The sequence below is a fragment of the Pocillopora damicornis genome, chromosome 11 (assembly GCF_964200805.1).
Source record: "Pocillopora damicornis chromosome 11, jaPocDami1.2, whole genome shotgun sequence".
In the NCBI taxonomy this organism is placed as follows: domain Eukaryota; kingdom Metazoa; phylum Cnidaria; class Anthozoa; order Scleractinia; family Pocilloporidae; genus Pocillopora; species Pocillopora damicornis.
In genome coordinates, this window is record NC_142680.1 from 10,599,531 (window position 1) to 10,615,728 (window position 16,198).

General features: G+C 37.9%; 2 protein-coding genes across 2 annotated transcripts in view; one reads left to right on the forward strand and one right to left on the reverse strand.

Moving 5' to 3' along the window:
- Positions 1-2,994: 2,994 nt before the first annotated feature.
- LOC113665028 (melanocyte-stimulating hormone receptor) lies at positions 2,995-5,710 on the forward strand. Its single transcript, XM_027180682.2, has one exon. It carries the CDS (start codon positions 4,248-4,250, stop codon positions 5,271-5,273), a length of 1,026 nt encoding a protein of 341 aa, XP_027036483.2. The 5' UTR covers positions 2,995-4,247; the 3' UTR covers positions 5,274-5,710.
- A 1,918-nt stretch (positions 5,711-7,628) lies between these two features.
- Positions 7,629-16,198, reverse strand: part of LOC149037454 (uncharacterized) — a 37,217-nt gene continuing 28,647 nt past the window's right edge. The window contains exon 8 of the mRNA XM_089187976.1: positions 7,629-10,124. The gene's annotated coding sequence lies outside the window, so the exon portion shown is untranslated. The remainder of the gene's footprint in view (positions 10,125-16,198) is intronic.

A 16,198-nucleotide genomic window follows, 5' to 3' on the forward strand; every position in this document is an offset into this window, starting at 1 on the left:
CTTTCGTAACGAATTTTTTTTGCAACAGGAACTTATTGATCAAAATTGTTGATGTCATCAAAAGGTGGTTTAGAAACAACGGATTGATCTGGCGGACTGTCAAGGAGGTAACTATAGCCTCGATTTTGTGATGTGACTATTTATGGAGCAAGTCTATGAACATTTTCGCTCCAACGAAGGGCTAACGTCCGACAGGTTAGCTTTAGAAACTCTTTACGGAGGCAAATTTGCATCATCAACTCAGTTGATACAACCATACTATCTATGAATTATGTGAGATCATTTTTCGAAACGGTCTACCTCGAGATCACTGCCGGTGAATCATTTGCTCCTCGATGCCTCTTTTTAAAACTATATCGGACAGTTTATGGAGTGAGGAATTGACAGATGACTTACATAATTTTTTGGATTATGTTTAATGTTATCTGGTTCAGGGAATTTTGTGGTTGATTGTCATATTTACAGTACGAGCAGTAGTTCAGTGTTCGCTAATGTAGCAAAGAAACAAAGTAACGTTGGGATAAGAAGGTACAATTGAAATGATCATGCTATTACAGTTGACAAGGGTGAATGATGTCATGTGTTTTAAATATATATAAATATATTTTTTAGGGGGCACAGTAACGAATCCTGCAATCCGATTGGTTCTTTACCCGGTCAGTAGTTTCCTATCTCTGCCCACGGGCCACGGTAACGCTTTCGTGAGTCGCCGAGTACATCCCAACTTTCGTTGCCATTTTTCATAAATATATCTCATTTTTCCGGCTGGGCAGTAATTTTAAGCAAAGACGTCGGTCACTACCTCAAGCCTATAAATAACTTATGAATCCTCTGTTTTCAAACCACTTTTGTCGACAGAAAAATATTGGTTTCAGAATGAATTTGTATAAGCAATAGTGTCAATTACGTTGGTTGACAAACGGCCTAAAAACCGTCTGCAGTTAATTTTAATCGTTCACAAAAAGTACATAGCAAGTTAAAACGTGAAGTATTTGGTTACAGTTAAACTGAAAGATGGAACTTTCATTCATTTAATATCTGAATTTTCTTTAACAATTTGTTCATAGTAAAAGAACGAGCGAAGTTTTAATTTAAGTTCTATAACAAATTTACGCTCTCGGTGAGTCTTTCCGAGTCCGTTCAATTTGAACATTTGTACCGTAAATTGCACAATAGAAACTGAAGGAGTTTAATGAGGAAAGGCCGCATTAAATCCCTGTCTGTTTCGTTGGAGTGTGCCACCCGAATTTAGTTTTTGTGGAGGAAAGACCAGATTTACACACGCCATTGCAGCAAACAAACGAACAAACTCTCACAACTTCAAAATAAAAAAAATTGAATTTACTCACATTTACTGTCCTCGCCGTTTACCTAATGAACAGAGGTACTGAAATCTTCGTACATGAATGAATCGTCGATGAGAGTGAATAATACTTTCCGTTAGATCATTAACTGATTTTGAAGAAAACATTGTCGTGACAGTCCTCGCCAAATTAGTACCATTGTTTTTCAAATGTTCTTGCGCTTTTTTTTTTTCTTATGCGCTCACTAATTGGCAGGTGTCAGATTGTGACAGATACTTGTAAAAACAATGTTTCAAAGTTTCTTTGGAAGCCTTTTAAATCACCTTTATCGTTACGGAAATGAAAATGTTTCGGTGAGGCATCTCTCTTTAATTTGCATCACCTCTATTTTAACTACCATTTACTCGCTCAAAAATTGTTCAGTTTATGAAAGATCTTGCCGTATTTGCAGCCCTAAATCATTCGGGTTCTTTCGGAAAGAATTTCGTCAAGTTTAAAAAAAATAAATATGTTATTTACCGGCTAAGGATCGGTCCGTATGGTGAAAAACTGTGACCTCGGTCTTGAAATGTTTTTCACTATACGGACCTCCCAGCTGGCAAATAACATATATATATTATTTGTGTTTCTGGTTCAAAAGAAAAGGTTGGAAGTAAATGTGGGTGAAAAGTGAAATTTACTGTCTATCATTGTAAATATTGGAAAATTAAGGAAACACTGTCTTAATGAAAACATTAATGATTCCCTCTTTATCAAATGAGAAAAACGGGAACGAGTTTTGAGTGACATAACTAAGCCAAGACTGCCACCGTCATTTTGGATTTCCACCTGGGTAAATTTTGGTTTTGATCTCTTTTAAGATCATCATTGGCTTCTTTTTCACCTCACCACTATTCTTAGCAACAAAGGTCGCCATTTCGTTTGTTTATTACTCGCCAAAAACTATCAAATGCACTCAAAAGCCTAAAATTAAAAAAAGTTTACAGGAATCGACCAACCGAGCGAGCGAGCGAGTGCCATTCTCCACATCATAGCTATAACTCGCTCTTGCGCATGCGCGCAATTCACGAGCTAAAAAGGGGGTAAGTTTCTAAGGAAACTGTGGTGCTGCGTCGGTGGGAGAGTATAACAGGGTAACTAAGTATTATCAATTGAGTTGATAGCATAAATTGGCCACCGTAAAGAGTTACAAAACTGACATTTCGAGCGCTAGCCTTTCGTCGGAGCGGATGGAGGAATTGTGGGTTGCGTGTGTTTATATGGAAAAAATGGAGCTACGCTAAGGTTGAAATATGGTGACTAGCAAACAATAATAAATTAGTTGATTGAAAAGCGCTCGTTGATACCGTGGAAATTAAGAGTGCCGATTTGAAAAATAAATTATTGTTCTAATGTTTTCCGGCTTTCCGAATTACCTTGATCTTGGGAAAGGCCGCAAACTACCACATGCTTCGAATGATTAGTGCCTAGCGACTGGTTTGAACTGAATGCATCCTTATCAATTCTTTCAGCGTCGCGAAGGTTTGCTTGGAATCGGTCATCTATTCGTCTTCCTGTTTCAGCAATGTTTAACTTTTTGCAATAAGTGCAAGTTATGCAATAGATGACATTGGCGGAGGTACACGTGAAGTGACCAGTGAGGGATTTACATAATCACTACTTGGCAGCTGCTGTTTTTGTTGCCCTTTACAAGGATTCTTCCCTCCATCCACCCTCCATATCATACTGTTTGATAACACTTATGGTTTCGGGGTTTTTTGTAATTAGTTTTATTCATTTTATATTTTGGGAATAAAATGTACCTTATGGTTCGCTTACTGTGAAGGAAGAGTTTTTTCATCCAATACTGAAAAGATGATAGCTATGGCTACCATTGCCTTTCATACTAATCAAATACCTAAATAAACAAGCAGGCTTAGCAGACACTTTGTTTAATAGGAAAGCCTCCCTTTTTTACATGTTTTAATTTTTTTACACGCTTCATACATCTGTCAATCGCTTTCAGACAATGGTTATGGTTACTTATCAGTCGTACTCGTTTGTTTTGGTAAGTAAATACAGCCTCACGTTTTTATAATATTAGATCATCGTTGACATGCTAGAAAGGAAGCAAATTCACGTCAATTTATGAAATAACTGTTTAGGTGAATGTCGCTTGGCCCTTTTTGCAGAACACAGATAACCTGCGAAGAAAGAAAGAAAGAAAGAAACATCTGTTTCCTAAGCTGCAGAATTATTTCGAAAAGGGCTTGTTAGTCACAAAATCAAAACATTGTTTTCAATCAATTGCACTTGGCATGTCTGTCTATACATCTCGTCTGTAAAACCTATTCGTTTCTTTTAATTATTTCCACACTGCTGAATGTTTTATTTTAAACACTGTTTTTGAACTTCAGTTGCCCGAAACTAACAATGATTCGGTAAAGATCTCGAGATGACAGAAATAGTTTAAATACTTATCAGTCACTGAGACCTAACGGTGGAGGTTCTACTAAATTTCTGGAACCTTTTTCCATTGTATAGTGAAACAAGGAAAATGTAACCCTGACCTTTCTGATGGTGCATAACATTGTTGTGTTATAAAACTCGGGCGTTTCTGAATAATCAGAGGAAAAGACAGAATTTCTCCGGGGGGGAAGGAATGTTTCTGTCACTTAAAGTGAATAAGAGGAGACATTTTAAATCCAATCCGGCACCGGTCCTTTTGAGTAAAAAGACGGATGAAATATAAGAGATTACTTTTAAAGAAAAAAAAAATGGTTCCCTTGTAGCACGATAACTGATGATAATGACCTTCGCGAATTTCCCTGACGAAATTGACGTGTCATGTGACAGAGCAAGCAGTTTGTGTGTACAATAAAAGAGAGTAAACGTTGCTGACGAATCTTTTAGGTAAATGTTATCAACAAAGCAAAATTAATTAGAACATTCGTGGCGCTAGGCATGTTGTATTGTGACAAAATATTTCTCGCTGCAATTCCTGACAACTTGCGGGGGGAAGAAGCTTATTTATTGATCTGCGAAATGATGGTGGCAACAAATTTGACAGGAAGTGGAACACCGCCGAGAACATTTCAAGAACTGGCATGCTCCTTCTTTTTGTTTGGTGGACTACAACAGCTAACCGTTTCTCTATCAGCAGTCAATATTTTGCTCTCCATCACAGCATTTCTTGGGAGTTTACTCATCCTCGTTGCCCTTCACAAGGATTCTTCCCTTCACCCACCGTCCAAACTCTTGTATCGTTGTCTGGCAACAACTGATCTGTTGGTTGGTCTTATTTGCCAGCCTCTCTATGCTACGTATTGGATGTCCTTGGCTTACGAAAAGAAGAGTCTTTGTCGATACGCAAAGGACGCAGGTTTCATAACAAGCTACGCATTATGTGGAGTGTCTCTACTTACGATGACGGCCATAAGCGTGGATAGACTTCTTGCTCTGTTGTTAAGACTGAGATACACACAAATTGTAACTTTAAAACGCACCTACATCACTGTAGCGATGTTTTGGGTTTTGTCTGGTCTTGCAGCTTCATGCTTCCTTTTAAATTACCGTATAACCTTTTTGTACGGCCGTATCGTTATCCCATCTTGTTTGCTTATTTCAATCGTCTCGTACACCAAGATTTTTCGCACTCTCAGTCATCATCAGGCACAAGTACAAGATCATATTCAACAACAGCCGAGCCATTCAAATGCGTTGAATATCGCTCGATACAGAAAGGCAGTAAACGGTGCACTGTGGGTGCAGTTGGCATTAATTGTTTGTTATGCACCGGAAATTGTAGCGGAAATTGTGATGGCATACAGTGAAATATCTTCATCACATTTAGTCATCAAGGCCATCGCGGTTTTCTTAATTTTCTTCAACTCGACGTTAAATCCTTTTCTTTACTGCTGGAAGATAAAAGAAGTAAGACAAGCAGCTACGCAGACAATCAAGCAAACACTTTGCTGTCCGCGGAGTTAGATCATCCTCGATTTAAAAAGTTAATTGCACGAAGACAACTAAGTGAATTGCAGTTTTGGTCCGAAATCGTACACGTAATTCACAAAAGTGATTTCAGACCAAAACTGCACGAAACTGACGCTTTTTTACATCCATTGTAAAACCGAAAAACTTCCTGGAAATACTAGAAAGGTTTTGAGGACAAGGACTACAAAATTTGGCTCCATCGTCTTTCATTTCCCGAAATTTCCTTTCTCACTTTACACAAGCCTTGAATCTGACTTTTTTTTTTTTTTAGCGTTTATATCTCACTGGCGGAAAAAGCGATTTAGAGCTAAAAAATGGTGTAATTCGCTAATAAATCACTCTGCTGTTGGCCAATCAGATTGCAAGGATCACCAGTGGTTTCAAAATGGATGTAATGAACAATCAAATATAATATACTCTAAGTCATTCCACTACTACGTCACTTTACTATATTGGGGCGATGGAACGGACAAAAAATGCCACGGTATTACACTGCAGATCAGGGTAAAATATGGACGGAAAACGGAGCTACATAATGGTCTCTCTGAACGATCCAAATTTTGTGTTTTTTCCCTTTCTTCAGGCCTCGTGTTTTTAAAAATGAAGTTTAAGGGTTACAGATTTTTTTGTTGGCCATAATGACGCTTTTAATTGATTAAGGGGGTAAGTTTCTAAAGAAACTGTGGTGCCGCGTCGGTGGGAGAGTATAGCAGGTAATTTAGTGCTAACAACTGAGTTGAAAACATAAATTAGTCACCGCAAAGAGTGAAAAAGCTGACGTTTCGAGCGTTAGCCCTTGGTCAGAGCGATTGACGAGGGGCTAAAAGCTTTTTTGCTCTTTACGGTGGTCAATTTACGTTTTCAACTCAGTTGTCAATACTAAATTACCTTTTAATCAATGGTTTCGTTGGTGTTGCTTTCGTCTTTTGCTCACGCCTCATGCGATCGATAAGAAGTTCAGATGAGGCCGTATGATGTATTTCGAAACTAGAAGCTAAAATTCTTAAATACCTCGTAACTCGTAACTCGCAAAATATCCCCGCGTGTCAGTACAGTATGACCTGCGGTGGTATCTATTAGAAGTACCGCGATTTATATTTCAAAATTGTCCAAACTACCACGAGCCACGAAGCGGTGAGTGGTATTTTGGACAATTTTGAAATATTATGAGCCAGATTATTTCAAAATACCACATATAGGTCATGCTACTATTTGTTTATAGTAGAAGCCGAGAAATTTTCGGTAACGATTGGAAAAACAAACACAGACGTCTGCATTCGTAACAATCTTTTTAGGTCAATAAGAAAAAGGATTGACAGTTTTTTTGTGAAACCAGTACAAATCACTGAAGGCGAACAATATGAAATAGTTCAATGAAAGAAATTTTCAAATCACGGTTTTCGCAGTTACTGCTGCGGTAAAGGGAAACTACAAATAAGATACGCATAAGCTTCTTCCAGTGTTTAATTACTGCTCTGTTGAAAAACACGAACGCTAGCTCCGTAATTTATCTTCAACTGAGAGCCATGAAAGTGGTGGACTACTGTTTAGTAGGCTGGAGTCACTGTATTTTTGTGCTGAATGGGCAAACTACACTTGCTTTTGCGAATTTCGGCTAAGAATCGCGAGAGACACTCGTCCAGTTCTTTATCTTCGTATTTGACAATGTCATCTTTAGGACCCTTGCTTTCCGCTCACAACTTCCAAACATTCATCCACGTCGTACTAGTTTTGACCATATTTTTGTTTACTGCTTTTTCGGCGGGCCTATGTATTTCCTCACCGGAAATTTCCGAGAATCTTGCAGCAATTTTTTTTAAAACAAAAGCGTAATTGTGTTCGGTGTTGTCATCCAATTTTGCCGTTATACCACTATTACACTGAAATAATACTGTCCACCAATCAAATCTCACAAATTTCTCGCTTTATATCATAGTATGTTAAACCGCCAAATAAGGTATATGAAGCATCAAATTTATTTCAGAAACTCTTTAAAGTAACAAGTATTATAAGAGAACGCACGTGGGACATTTTTTTTAGATAGGAAGTTCAAGATAATCTTTGATCAACCTTGAACTTGTTTGGATAGTCCTTGTTTCCAGTTGAAAGCCTGAAGCATTGATAATTAGTAAATAAGTGAGTAAGTAGGTAAGTACGTAACTAGGCAAGTAGGTAAGTAAGTACGTAGGTAAGTAAGTAACCAATAAGTAAATATCACCTTTATTTGAACACAACGGGGGTGAAATATTAGCACCATGTGGGGTCGTGTCATGATCAACATAAGCTTCTATCTGATCAACATAGTAATGAGACTGACAAACAATATCGTTTAGCTTACAACGTATAATGACGGACAGTTAGATCCAGCAGAACGGTTTCACAAAGTCATTGTCTTTAATTAGCTTTAGTTTCTGAGTCATTCTGGAGAAGCTATTAAAACAATCTGCTTTATGGCACTCGGTCGGCAAGAGATTCCACAAAAGATTTACCCCCATACGATATGGAATATTTCATGACGTTCGATTTAAAAGGTGGGATGTCGAGTTTAACGCCGTATTTCTAAAATAGTGCAAGAGTTGTGATTTTAATACACTTGCCTGTTCTGTCATACAGCGTATTGAGTCATTGCAGTACTTCCTCTAAATGAGCTTCAGAACAGAATTTTTGTACCACGGTTCTTCAAGTATCTCGTCGTGATCACATCCTAAGCAAAGTATTTTCATTCTGCTACAATTTTTTAACTAATCATCATCAAGAAATATATGTGCATGCTCGGTTATGAAAGAATCAGGACGTCGATTTGATTTTGCTGTCTTATTAACCGTTTATCTCCCAGATATCATTAGTCATTTTCCTTTCCTTTCCACCATACAATTCTTGTGGGGTAAGTTAGGAGAATTTGGTATTGGATCAACTAGTCATCCCCTAATTGATATTTTTCTATTTATTCCCATCACTTTTCTGTTTGATATTGTGTTGATTTTGTAAGAAGAAATTCTGTCTTGATCACTCGTAGGAGTTAGGGGTTAAACTTTCATTGCAATATGTGAGTATGAATGACATAACTGCGAAGACTTAGGCGGGAGAACTAGCGATGTAACAGTTTTTTGTTTCAATAGACAGAACAGTTTCTTCTATCAAACTGAAAGAGGGCGCTCGGCGTTGTTTCCAAGACAACAGAACACAAGACCAGCAACAGACTCAAGTTTGTTTTGTTATTAAACAATAGTCCATATCAAAACTTATAAATGTGTGAAGATGGTATTCACTCTTTTTGAGAAGTTCAATTGGGCGTATAAAACAATATATATTGGCGTCGCCAATTGTCAGGGAATTCTTGTTCGATCTGTCTTCCAAAATTCAGAGTTAGCATGAGAAAGGAATTTCGAATAAATAATTTAGTAAATATTAAAAATGTTCTTAAAAAAGATGGTCGCTGTATATCCAGTATGTCTCTTGTAAATCTGGTATTTAGTTCAAACCATACTTCTGTTTGTACGATTTTTAAGCGAGTTATAACTACTCTTCTACACATTCAGTTTTTTTTTATTTGCTTAGGTCTTTTAAGAAGCCTTACCAGTGCAGTATATTTAAGAATTCTCAGACAGAGGAAAAAGAGTTTCTCTGAATTACTCGCCCTAATAGATGACATGTTATTTAAAGAAACTGCTTAAATTAATATTCAAAAAGTGTCTGAAGGGCGCTTTCTTTTCACATTCTTAATTAATGATTTAGCCGATGTCTTTACATTTGCCGATTTTGCCAAGAATTCTCAGACTGAGGAAAAAATGTTGCTTGGAGTTAACCGCCCTCCTAAAGGACTCGCTATTTAAATCCACTGCTTACATTTCGCATTAAAAAAAGTGACAAACGAGCACTTTCTTCTTGTGTTTTTAATTAATAATAGAGCCGATGTCTTTAAATTTGCCCAATTTGCCTCGCGAGTGACCTTTTGGTGCTAAGTTGCTCTTGAATTTCCCTTAGCTGATTGAGGCCCACAGTTTTCCAACAGGCTTTGTGGACTTCTACTATTTAGCAATCGTCGAGAAAAACAAGCCAAGATCAGCCATCAAATGTTTCAGATAATCAATCGACAGAAATATTCACCATATACATTTAGGTACAAGTCTCTCTCTCAGAGCAAAGAGAAAAGAAACGACTTTTCTTTAGGAAAAGTACCGGTGTGGTCAATCTTTATTCAGTTTAAAATTTTAAAACATTAAAGGGTCTCTAAGTTGTCTAAAGCTTCTTTTTATCAATTCATTTCACGCAACAGACATGCATTTTGTCCACGCATTTTTAATAGATGAACGCTATTTAGGAAGCCTCTATATGATAAAGGATGAGGAATAAAAGGTTTTAAGTGATCGTGGCCAAGCAGGTGCTGTGGAGAAGAAATATCTCTCGGGTAAATTAAGGGGGAAAAAGAGAAGACCGTTGATTGACGATGGCGAATTCAAATTTGACAGAAGAAACACAGACTAACATTAGTTTTCACGAATTTTCTCTGTATCAGCTATTAACTTCTTTCTCAACGGTGCACATTCTCCTCTCCGTCACAGCGTTTCCTGGCAATTCTTTAATCCTTGTCACCCTTCACAAGGAATCTTCCCTTCATTTGCCGTCAAACTCTTGAATTTGTGTCAAGCAACAACTGATCGTTTGATTGGTCTCGTTGCTCAGCCTCTCGCTGCTACTTGGCGGATGCTAATTGTACACAAACACTGGAGTTTTTGGCGATACGCAGATGACGCAGCCTACGTCACAAGCTTTGCATTTTGTGTAGGGTCTTTAGTGACAATGGCGACCATAAGCGTAAAAAGGCTTCTGGCCCTATTGTTGGGGCTAAGATACAAAGAGATTACAACTTTGAGGCACACATATCATTGCAGCCATCTTTTAGTTTTCGACTCTGATTGCTTCTTTATACCATTTTTGATAAAAGTATAACCTTTTTGAACGACTCCATAGTTATGCCATTATGCCTATTGATCTCAATCATTTCGTACACAGAGATTTTCCGCACTTTCGGTCATTATCAAGCTCAAGAACAAGATCATGTTCACCAAGAGCCAAACCTACCAAATGCACTAAACATAACGCGATACAAAAAGGCTGCGTACAGTGCACTGTGGGTGCAGTTGGCACTAGTTTTTTTGTTTTGTACCAATCAGTGAAGTGGAAATTGTAATGGCTTATAGTAAATCATATCCCTCACACTTAGTCGTCATAAGAGAAGTAGCAATTTCCTTTGTTTATTTTAACTCGACATTAAATCCATCTCTTTACTAATGGAAGATTACTGAAGTAAGACAAGCGGTTAAGCAGACATTTAGACAAGGACTTTTTACATGTTAATAAATTTCAAGAAGGTGTATGAATTAAAACTGACTATGATTTGAAAGGAAGATATATGAAGCTCAGTAAAATCGTTGCATGAACCAGCTTTTAATTTTTTTATTTACTTAATTTTCTTTTTGTACGAAGAACTAAAGGAGAGGGGATTCTAGGCCTATTTCATAATTGTGTTTCATGCTGCTACACTTAATCAAGAGCACAAGGAATTTTATGCCTTTAGTCTCTCAAGAATCTTCCTTGCTATTAGAAACTTCAAAGAGTAGTAAAGAAGAGTTGTTAAAATAAATCGGTTTTCACAATAGATCAAGTTCCTTTGATTGAGTCACAATTATATGTATGTGCGCCAAGATGGCTGCCGCTTACTGTTGTCGTTGTTGTTTTTTTAAGCTTTTGTGCTTTGTTACCTTGTTCGTTCAGTATCTTGACAAGCACAATTCAATCTGTTCGCCTCCATCTACCTTTAAAGGCCCTTTTAGCGTCAGTCGAAAGCTATTTTCTGCTTCTCGCTGCGGTCAAGACCTTGCTGTTGCAAGACGCTCAACTAAGTTACCGATCACCAAATGGTCAAAGCATGGTTCGACGGTTGCTGCTCTGTCCGAAAGAGGTTTCATCAAGGACCTATCTATTGCAGTGGATGTTGAAATTAACCCGGGTCCGGAAAATTTTAACTACATGCCGACTGCTTCACTTCAAACTTCAAGACCTAGATTTTCTTTCAGTCGACGTAATTTATTTCAACTTCGCTCCTGTTGTCCTAAGGTTAAACTGGATTATTATCTTATTCATCGCTTAAAGTCATTGGGAATTTATAGAGCTAGAGGTCGTAGAGCTGGTGTTAATTCTAGATTTGGATCTCGTCAACAACATCACAAGATTCCAGTTCGTGTCACTGACCACTGTTTTTTATCAACGACCAAACGCGCACGACTTCGACCCAAGGATACAAATTTGCATTTCATTTCTACTCACTCTTCTTCTTTACCCCGAATAATCCCCAAATGTATGGTCATTAATGCAAGATCACTTGTGAAAGTTGATGCTGCTTCTGCTTTGCATATGGAATTGCACTCAAACAACTGCGATATTTGCATCATCTCCGAGACATGGCTTAAACCAAATTTTCCATCTCATCTCGTTTGTCCGAAGGATTACTCAATTTTGCGAAAGGATAGAACTGACCGGTCAGGCGGTGGTGTTGCTATAGTCTGTAGGAGCGATTGGTTGTTGGAACGATTAGACAGCGTTTTTTATAATGCCTTTGAATGTTTGTGGGCTAAAATTACAACTCCCAACTCAAGCTTTTATGTGGCTGCTGTTTATCATCCTCCAGATCCGCCATATTGTCCTGATGATTTATTGGAACATCTAACAAATAGTTGTGATCATTTATTGACTGGTAATCCTAACAGCAACCTTATAATTTGTGGTGACCTCAATCAGCTAGATTACAATGATTTTCTTACACAACTAAATTTATTCCAGATGGTAAATACACCGACAAGAAAGAACAAAATTTTGGATGTTTTGATTACTAACGTCCCACATTTTTGGAGGAAAGTATCGGTCACTCAAGGACTAGTTCGATCTGACCACTCTGTGGTCCTGGTATATCCCAGAATCCCACTTAAGGCTGAAAGGAAAACTGTGATGTTCAGAGATGTTCGTGATCATCATAAACTGGATATGGATAAACTGTTGAAGTTTCATAACTGGGACAATGTTTATCAATGCGGAGATGTGAATGGAAAACTTAATCTTTTTTGTACCAAGATTAAGTCCATGTTTGATGAGTGTTTTCCGGGTATATCAGTACGTGTGTCTAATAGGGACCCCCCGTTCTTTTCTCCTCTAATCAAACATCTACTGGACCAACGGCGAAAATTGATTCGGCGAAGTAACATGTCAGGAAATTCTGTTTCGATTGAGATCCAAACTCTTCAAGAGAAAATCAACAAGTTGATCAGAGATAATCAAGTTCGAGCAGTTAAAGGGAATTTTGAGAATCATAGTGCAGGATCCAAATCTTGGTGGTCAACAGTCAATTCCCTGACAGGAAGGAAGTCTACCAACTCGCAAGTAAGCTCAATTATCTCCCCGAGCGAGATCAATAATTTTTTCTGTTCCATTAACACTGATCCCCTTTATAAACCCATTGACACTGTCACTATCCCGGAATCAAGCGAGATGCCTGTTTTAACGGTCTCCAGTGTTACCAGGAGTCTACTGAAATTAAAAAGAACTGCCTCTGGTCCAGATGGAATCCCGTACTGGTTTTGGAAAGAGTTTGCGTACGACCTCGCTCCTGTTGTTACCCATATTTTCAACTGTTCTTTGGAAAATCACATTGTGCCTGATCTTTGGAAATTGGCCGACATAACTCCCTTGCCTAAAGAGCCCAACTTTAAAAATTGCACACAGTTGCGGCCTATTTCGCTGACTAATGTAATAATGAGGGTTTTTGAACGTCTTGTATACAGACAAGAATTATCTCAATATATGAAGAACTTCATTAGCTTCGACCAGTTTGCATACCGCAAAGGCCACAATACGACAATGGCCTTAATTAAGTGTCAATATGCTTGGCTGAAATGGCTTGAGTCGGGTTTTGATTGTGTTAGAATCTTCTCTTTTGATTTCAGCAAAGCTTTTGATTCGGTCCCTCATGATATCCTCTGCTCTAAGTTGAAAACACTTGATATAAATCCATACGTGACCAATTGGATTATTAGTTTTTTACAGAACAGGAAACAAAGAGTTGTTGTTGATGCCATTGTCACGGACTATGTAAATATCAATAGAGGTGTCCCTCAGGGGACAGTTTTAGGCCCAATACTATTTTCTATTATGGTCAATGATATTAAGGCCATTCTACCAAATCAGAATTTACTTGTGAAATACGCTGATGATTTAACATTAAGTATTCCAGTAAAATCGCTGGCTAATAACGGCAATTTAGCAGCTGAGGAGGTCCGATCGATCGTCGCATGGACATCTGCTAATCGTATGCAACTAAACTTCAAGAAAACGTGGGAGATGCTTCTTAGAGGCAAATCCACTAAGGCCTTACCTGCTCCTCTGGTTTCTATAGAGCGTAAACCATGTCTGAAGTTGTTGGGTGTAACTTTTCAATCTGATCCGTGTAACTGGGATTTACATTTTGATAATATTATATCGAAAGCCAGTAGTCGTCTGTACATCTTACGTGTTTGTAAATTCTATGGACTGCCGCTGGATCATCTTCATCTTCTCTTTATCAGTCTTATTCTACCTATATTTACATATGCTGTAGAAGTATGGGGCTGCGCGTATTATCATAAGTATCTGAGTCGCATAGACAGGCTGTTCAAGAGAGCTTTTAAGCTTGGCTACTGTAAAGAGCTTTTTTCGATTGAAAATATTATTATTCTAAAAGATAAGAAGTTGTGGGCCAAGATCACCGACAGCGATTTTCCAACAGCTCTAGATGACCTTTTGCCACCAGAGCGAACAATGGATACGCTACGTAAGCGGCGCCATAATTATATTCTCCCGCTTGTCAGAACTGAACGTTTCAAAAGGACCTTTATTAATAGATGTTTGTTCTCTTATTAGTTATTCAGTTAGTAATTTAGTTAGTTTATTAGTTTTATACTTGCTGATTTCATATCATTGTAACTAAACACGTTTGTTGTTTAGAGTGCTTAATAAAGACTTTCATCATCATCATCATCATCATTCCTTTTTTAATGGTGACGTTGGTGTTGACGCCATATTAGGGAACTTAAGCAATGGACGTTTTCGGGGCGACGGCGACTTAGACCGGAAATTAAGTTACGATCCGTGCATTATTGCGCATGATTTAGCCAACTTCCCAGCCATCGCGGGGACGTCGGCGAGTGAAGAGGGGGTGTTTGCCGTTGTGGTGAAAACGTGGGTGTTAGTTTTCTGTTTTGGTCATTTTTGTGACCTCTAACAAATGCTATTTTTCGAAACATTACTTTTGATTTCATTGTCAATATACAGGTGACTTTTTAGTTCGATTTACCTGTTCTTTTTTGCCTTAAATTCGTCCTAACTTGTGAGTTACTCTTCTTTCTAGCTAAACGCATATAATGGCTAACTCAACAAGCACAAAATCGTAAGTGAGAATAACAATTGAATCTGTCTGTAGATTTGTACAAAAATATTCAGCCAGGGTGTACTTTGAACTCATGTCTTTGACCATTTCTTTTTATTTTCAGCGGGAAAACAGTAGTTTACAGCGAATTGCGATAGTTCACTTCTCTACTAATACTGGAAGGTTTAGCTATAAATGTAAACATATACATGTTTACAACCGCTTGGTCTCGCTAATTTCATGAGAATGTTACTTTAATGCAATTCAGTGTAAGGTTCATTATTAAAAATCTTTGGAAAGCGAGTTATATTTTCTTGAGAAATCAGTGCCACTCCAATAAACTTAACTTTTCTTTAAACAGACATTTATGATTTGTATTATTGCTAATTACTTATGCAAGAATGCTGAATTTTAATTCTTACAACACAAAAATATGCAAATGATCTAGCCATAAATGGTTGCTATGGGTTTATTCTCATCCTGGTTCAGCTGAAAAATAGCTTTTCATGTCTGGTGTTGAAACTTTTACAATTATTGTTGTAAAGTAAAATTTGCGAGTTTCATGGACAACCAAACAATTGCACCATAATTTTAAATTAGCCTGTTTCTGTTCTCTGCTGCATGTGCAGTCATCAGTCACAAATAAACAAAAAAAACATATTCTTTTGTCTTAATGTTATCTAGAATAGTGATGGAATGGACAAAGTAGCATGACAGGGCTCTTCTGGATGAAATGACAATCAGCGATCTTTTTCAGTACCAGAAGGGCATTCCAGAAAGGGGTCAAGTATGGGATTCTATTGCTGGTAATTTAAATGCAATAGATTACCCAAAGTTTAAAGTTGCAAAACGGTCATATCGCGATCGTTGGACACTGTTATGCACAAAGTATAAAAGAAGGATGTTAGAAGAAATCCAAGCAACTGGAATAGATGCCGAGGTTGGAGAACTTGATGAGATCATTGAAGAAGATGAGAAGACGCTGCTATTGACAGTGATAAAGATGGAAAGAAGAAAGCTGAAGCTGATAAAAAGGCAGCAGAAGAAATACGGATTAAGGCTATGGAACCGTTTGGAAACACCAGCAAAAGAGGTGGAGAGGATGGAGAGGAAGAAGCCAAAAAGAAAAAAAAGGAGAAGTGGCAGTGATGCAGTAGAATTTCTCAGAGAAAAAGCAAAGTTAGAACATTCTTTAGCTGCACTTCCCAACTGTGGGATTATTCCCACAGGGGATTTCAACCGTTTCAAAACAAGCCGCCTGCAAAAACATTTCAAGCTCAAGCAACTCGTGAAATTCCCTACGAGAGGGAACGCAACGCTCGTTTTATTTTTAACTAACATGGGTGATCATTTTGCAACTCCTGAGCCGTATCCACCCTTTGCGCTCTCGAATCAGTTTTCGTAAGACCTAAGGAACGAATCCCGAACCAGAAAACAAGGAAATACATCTCAATCAGGGACAAAC